At 34.4% G+C, this 6755-nt stretch overlaps 1 protein-coding gene across 1 annotated transcript; it reads right to left on the bottom strand.

Moving 5' to 3' along the window:
* Positions 1–3636: 3636 nt before the first annotated feature.
* On the bottom strand, positions 3637–6322 carry LOC139516019 (uro-adherence factor A-like). The gene is made up of 2 exons (XM_071305824.1): positions 4705–6322; positions 3637–4015 (listed from the first exon to the last, which is right to left on the bottom strand). Exons 1-2 carry the CDS (start codon positions 6306–6308, stop codon positions 3760–3762), a joined length of 1860 nt encoding a protein of 619 aa, XP_071161925.1. The 5' UTR covers positions 6309–6322; the 3' UTR covers positions 3637–3759.
* Between the last annotated feature and the right edge of the window lie 433 nt (positions 6323–6755).

The raw sequence follows: 6755 nt of genomic DNA, 5'->3' as shown, positions 1-6755 counted from the left end.
TTGTCGCCGGTTCAACATCTAAGATGGTTGCCAGCGGGGGGACTTAGTTTAACATAGGACCCTATGAGAAATGCATACAAATGACTTCTTTTAGAGAACTACTGAATGGACTGAAACCAAACATAGCATAAATGTTCCTTATGAGGTGCTGACCAAGTGTTGTTACTTTGTAGCTGATCCATCATCCAAGATGGCCGCCAGCAGGGGACTCATTTTAATATAGGACCCTATGGGAAATGTATACAAAAGTTTTCTTCTAGAGAACCACTGAATTGAATGGAATCAAACATAGCATGAATGTTCATTTCCTTATGAGGTGCTGGCCAAATGTTCTTACTTTGTAGCCAAATTTTATCTTTTTTATGTGATTTTAAAAACCCAAGTAGAGTCAGGTGAGCGATACAGGCTCTTGAGAGCCTCTGGTTATAAATTTTAGACTATACGTTTCCGATTTATGCATTACAAAAAGGAGGATTTTCCAGTTTTCTGACATAACTCAAAAGTGCTGCAAGGATTTTTCATGAAACTTTGGTAACTTGATTATATCAGATAAATTTTATTTCCAATAGAGGACCCATTCTAGGCATAGTGAGTACATTGATATTTTATCATACAATTGCAGTAGACAATACACAAGGGAAAAATGAGTTAATAATACATGTAGTCACATAAAACAGTATGTTTAGTGGTAATTGACCATGCACCAGAAGCAGCATCACATCCATTATAAAAAAAGCTTTTGAGTTGAGTCCTTCCTCGTGGCTGATGCATATTGTAACGCCGTAGGGCTATGTTTAGTTCTTGTGTACCTTTAACTGTGTAATAAAGCAATTCGTATAATAGTGGGACTTTGACTGTTTATAGTTTTACCGGTCAAAGTAACTTCGTACTTTATTTGGCCTTTTTAACTTTTTTTGGATTCGAGCGTCACTGATGAGACTTTTGTAGACGAAACGCGCGTCTGGCGTATATACAAAATTTAGTCCTGGTATCTATGATGAGTTTAAATCAAATCAAATCAAATCAAATCAAGTTTATTGTACAAAAACAGGCCTATGATGAGTTTATTTACACCAATATACAAGAAAGGACTGTACTATTCGGACAAGACTACTAAATACGAGAACTTTTAATATAGCCACAACATTATGTTATCTATAAGGGATCGTTGAGTCTCTGGCTTTTGGTGAATATGAATGAGAAAGTTGGATATACAATATATAATTTATTAATTACGTATATGAAATATTTATAATATGTTACAAATAAAACTGTCTTATTAAAGTCAATATATTTCTGGGTAGCTGCCTGATCCTCTTGCACAATGTTTTTTTTGGAACCTTTATATAGATACGGAAGTAACGGCTTCTTTCTTTAACTGATCGTTGTTATGACGCAGTAATATTCTATATTATCATCAGTTATAATGATACACCTGCTTTTAATATACTATACGAAAAAGGCAGAGTATCCTAGATTTGAGTTCTTCTGTATGCTGGAACTGGCTGGTCAGTACAAGTATTCTATATACTAGTAACTTGTTCGTTGTTTTTATCCGAAAGTTAACTCTATACATTACAATTGATAAAGTATCTAGCCCGATACGTTACTTATTTGTACGATAACTAATTATAGTCGTATTCAGTGCCTGTTTGTCAATCAACACCCTCAATATAAATGGTCCGTGTAACACTTATCAATTCAAAGTTTTAAAAAGTTTTGAAATTTTAGATTTTTGGAATTTTGATCAAAGTTTTAAAATATTAAAATTTCAAATTGTGTAAAAGTTTTGAAATTTTGAAGTTTTAACCAAATTATTAAAATATTAAAATTCTAAATATCGTTTATAAATTTGATAGTTTAGGATTTGATCAAACTTTTAAAATACTAAACCTATTAACGTGCAATTTTGATTATTTCACTTTTTGAAAGTTTGATTTTTTAAATTTTTGATTAAAATATCAAAAATAGAAAAGGGACAAAAAGAGGGATACCAGTAAAAAGCCCAGGGCTGCGTTCAATATCGTAGCTGCTACGTAGTGCTACGTAGATTTGACTATTGAACGTGTAGCTATAGACTAGCTGCTGCATAGATATTGATAGCAGCTACGTAGCGCTAAGTAGTAGCTGCTACGATATTGAACTCAACCCAGATTATCTACCTTGTTCTAGACAGTGTTTGTTTACGTCACATTCCAAAAAATGACAATGTGTAAAATTACAATCAATAAACATCTTTAAACGTTATTTATAATGTTTGTAACAAAACCGATGCTAATATGAATTTCTACAACTACAACAATATATATATTATATAAGATGGTCGTGTGGTCTAGCGCACAGTGCAGGCGATTTGGTGTCAAGATATCTCAGTAGCATGGGTTCGAATCCCGGCGAGGGAAGAACAGCAAATTTACAGATCTAACATTGTTGGGTTGATGTTTAGACGAGTTGTATATACATAATGTACACAGCCATGAATCACCATCATTGCTGGTGATCCGATGGATAAATCTGTTGTAGAGTTGTCACTGACTCAGACATACTTATATATATGAGACATTCCACAGTACAGTGTATATCTATTGTGAAAGATGTCCAAATTTTAAAGCGTAGCATATCTTAATTTTTTTTGTGCAGCCTGTAAGATTAATATATAAATAATTAAACTACGTTGTTAGGAACATAACTTATACCGTTTTGGGGCATTAAAACAGCATTTTCATTATAGTGGTTGAAAGGTAACGCACGTTACTTGACCGATCAATATTCAGTTTCTATTCAAATCAGAAGAATAAATCTCTATCAAATGATGATGACTAGCAATTTCCAACATAAATGAAACATTTATTGTGCATTTTTGTTAATATTTTTCAACCATAGACGTCTACTTTTATCTGTTGACATTGTGCTGGTAGTGTGGTCATACTTCATCTACATTGTTATACTTATTATGAGAATTACTGTTGATTAACTGATGAAATAAGTGAATCTGAAAAGTTAAGAAATGTTTCTGTAAAATGTTTAATATATAAGCTAAAGAAAAGTCTGCAGAAACCCAACTATTTCATACATAATAGTAACCTATGTTACGTTTGGCAATATAACAGACGTGATGTCAAAACACAACGTCTGTTACCTGTTTTTAGTATTTTCATTGTTATATTTGAACTATACTTAGTGTTGAGATATTTTCTATTGCCAAATGTGGTATACAAACAAAGTACAATACCCACCATGCGGTTTTTAGCACAAACAGAGAAAAAAAAAGATGACTAGGTATTGATTTTTGCCCATGAAATGTTAAGTGTATGCGAATATAGAAAAATAAGCTTGCCGAATCAATCAACATGTTTACCATATTAGCTTTAAGAGACCTCAGCAAAAACAATGGGTATAGTGGCAATGAAGGATGGATGAAAGCAAATAAACAAAATACCACCTTTATACTAGATCGACATTATCAAGTTTTTTACCATGATAGTTCACGTGTGGCAAATACTAATTTTATTTTCCAACCTAGGCTCAAATGTTTGAGCTTCTGCACTTGAGGCAATAGTACCAAACATAACACATATTGAATGGTACACATTCACTTGTGTATTGGAGCTGCAAACACAAAAGGGCCATCAAAAACCAAGGACAACAATAAGAAACGCCAACAAAAAGAACTAACTTGAATGATAGAATAATGTTTAAAGGATATATTTAGGTGTTACCACATTTTTTACTACTACACCCATTAATAATAATAAACAATTATGGACTATTCAAGCAATTGTGACACTGTGTTACCAGTAAACATAGTAAGTCAAATGAATGAAAACATTTAATTATCAAATTTAAAGTGAAAGAATGTCTTGTTGTTTTTTTCAGTCGTATTTGGTTTAGCGAGTCTTTGAAAAATATGTTCCTCAGGTTCCTGTGATGAATCTTCTCTCGCTGGCCACTTGTAACCATATTTACACTTCTGCATGTATCGCAGTATATATTCTCTCTCAACAATATCAACGATCTGGAAAAAAGACAAAAGATGTAACAATACCGATCAATTTAAACAAAATAAAAAAAGTTGATGTGTAAGACTTTTATAAAAAAAACTTAACTTGTTTAAAGACTGACATTTTAGTCCAAACCAAAACAAAATCAAATTATTGAGAACATGTGTAATCAGTTTAGTTCCTCAGCTAGCTTTCAGTTAATTAGCCAGCAAGATTTAGATAAAACATCAGTAATGACAAATAAAGTCCAATAAGACTAAACAATAGACTCACCTATTATCACTGTACCAAAATGAGTATTAAAACTTAATATTTCCTAATCTGAAACATGCAATAACAAAGGACACCAAATGTGATTGATGTCAATAATTAATCTGCAAGTAAAATAAAAGAGAAAGAACATCAACGAAACACAATAAACAAATAACAATAACAAAGAACCTTTTACCTCAGCAACAAACTTCTGTGTTTTTTTTTGTCCACATTGAAGTTTCACCAACACGAAATTTCCCACATCATGATGCATTAGCCTAAATTCATAACATAATTATTATAAAAAAAAAACTTGACATACCATTTCAGTTTAATAATATATCACACAAATACTAAAACAAATCAAAAAGGAGAGAAGTTTACAAAATTTTTTTCAAATAAAACTTCATTTCAACAATATCAAAATTAATAAAGAATAATATTCCCTTACCTTTTGCAATCTGCTTTGTCTGTTGTCTCCAAGCCATCTACTTTCTCTGGAGTCACCATGCCATCTGCTTTCTCTGGAGTCACCATGCCATCTGCTTTCTCTGGAGTCACTATGCCATCTTCTTTCTCTGTTGTCTCCATACCATCTGATAACTCTGTTGTCTCCAAGCCATCTACTTTCTCTGGAGTCACCATGCCATCAGCTTTCTCTGGAGTCACCATGCCATCTGCTTTCTCTGGAGTCACCATGCCATCTACTTTCTCTGTTGTCTCCATACCATCTGCTTCCTCTGTTGTCTCCATACCATCTGACTTCCCTGTTGTTAACAAGCCACCTGCTTTCTCTGTTGTCTCAAAGCCATGTACTTTCTCTGGAGTCATCATGCCATCTGCTTTCTCTGGAGTCGCCTTGCCATATACTCTCTCTATTATCTCCATACCATCTACTCTCTCTGTTGTCAACAAGCCATCTGATTTCTCTGTTGTCTCCAGGCCATCTGCTTCCTCTGTTGTCCCAAAGCCATGTACTTTCTCTGGAGTCATCATGCCATCTGCTTTCTCTGGAGTCACCATGCCATATACTCTCTCTATTGTCTCCATACCATCTACTCTCTCTGTTGTCAACAAGCCATCTGATTTCTCTGTTGTCTCCAGGCCATCTGCTTCCTCTGTTGTCTCCAAGCCATCTGTTTTCTCAATTATCTCTAACCCATCTACTTTCTCTGAAGACATCATACCAACTGCTTTCTCTGTTGTCATCAAGCCATCTGAATTCTCTGTTGTCTTAAAGCTATCATATATCTCTGTTGTCTCCATGCCTTCTGCTTTCGCTGTTGTCTCCATACCATCTACTTTCTCTGTTGTCTCCAAGACATCTGCTTTCTCTGTTGTCTCCATACCATCTACTTTCTCTGTTGTCTCTAAGCTATCTGCTTTCTCTGTTATCTCCATGCCATCTGCTGTCTCTGTTGTCTCCAAGACATCTGCGTTCTCTGTTGTTTCCATGCCATCTGCTTTATATGTTGTCTCCATGCCATCTGCTTTCTCTGGAGTCACCATGCCATATACTCTCTCTATTGTCTCCATACCATCTACTCTCTCTGTTGTCAACAAGCCATCTGATTTCTCTGTTGTCTCCAGGCCATCTGCTTCCTCTGTTGTCTCCAAGCCATCTGTTTTCTCAATTATCTCTAACCCATCTACTTTCTCTGAAGACATCATACCAACTGCTTTCTCTGTTGTCATCAAGCCATCTGAATTCTCTGTTGTCTTAAAGCTATCATATATCTCTGTTGTCTCCATGCCTTCTGCTTTCGCTGTTGTCTCCATACCATCTACTTTCTCTGTTGTCTCCAAGACATCTGCGTTCTCTGTTGTTTCCATGCCATCTGCTTTATATGTTGTCTCCATGTCTTCTGCTTTCTCTGTTGTCTCCATGCCTTCTGCTTTCGCTGTTGTCTCCAAGACATCTGCTTTCTCTGTTGTCTCCATACCATCTGCTTTCTCTGTTGTCTCTAAGCTATCTGATGTCTCTGTTGTCTCCATGCCATCGGATATCTTTGTTGTCTTCAATCCATCTGCTTTTTCTATACCATTAACTGTCATATTTTCTGTACCAATATCATTTACTGCACCAACGTAACACCACTAAAACAACTTTATGTTCATAATTTAAATAAAATATTGATTGCACTATGCTTTAAAACCATCAACTTAAACAGAAAATAGTATCATGAACCAAAAATTTTGCTGTGAAAATTTGACACTCTGTTGAATTTTGCATTTGTCCGTGATTTTTTTCTCAAAATTTACAGTTTTAACTTCAAATCTTTTTTAATATAACTCCAATCACCATGAAATTTTAAGAACTATCTCTTTATTCATTTAGTTTCAATTCTGATATCTAACACTTTTATTTTTATGATTATAATTTGCTCTACACAGGTTATAATGAATGTCACTGTAAGTTCCACTGTAGCGTGGAATGGCTCATATAAGAATTACATATTCTTTATCAACTTTGAGCCTTACGACTCTTCGTGTAACAAAAAT

The sequence above is a fragment of the Mytilus edulis genome, chromosome 3, assembly GCF_963676685.1.
Source record: "Mytilus edulis chromosome 3, xbMytEdul2.2, whole genome shotgun sequence".
NCBI lineage: Eukaryota > Metazoa > Mollusca > Bivalvia > Mytilida > Mytilidae > Mytilus > Mytilus edulis.
This window is presented reverse-complemented; position numbering and strand designations above follow the sequence as displayed.

Coding starts and splice junctions, on each gene's coding strand:
- LOC139516019 (XM_071305824.1), bottom strand. CDS start 6,308: ATGACAGTTAATGGTATAGAAAAAGCAGATGGATTGAAGACAACAAAG. Junction 4,016..4,704: donor GACAAAGCAGATTGCAAAAG/GTAAGGGAATAT, acceptor TCTTTTTTCCAG/ATCGTTGATATTGTTGAGAG.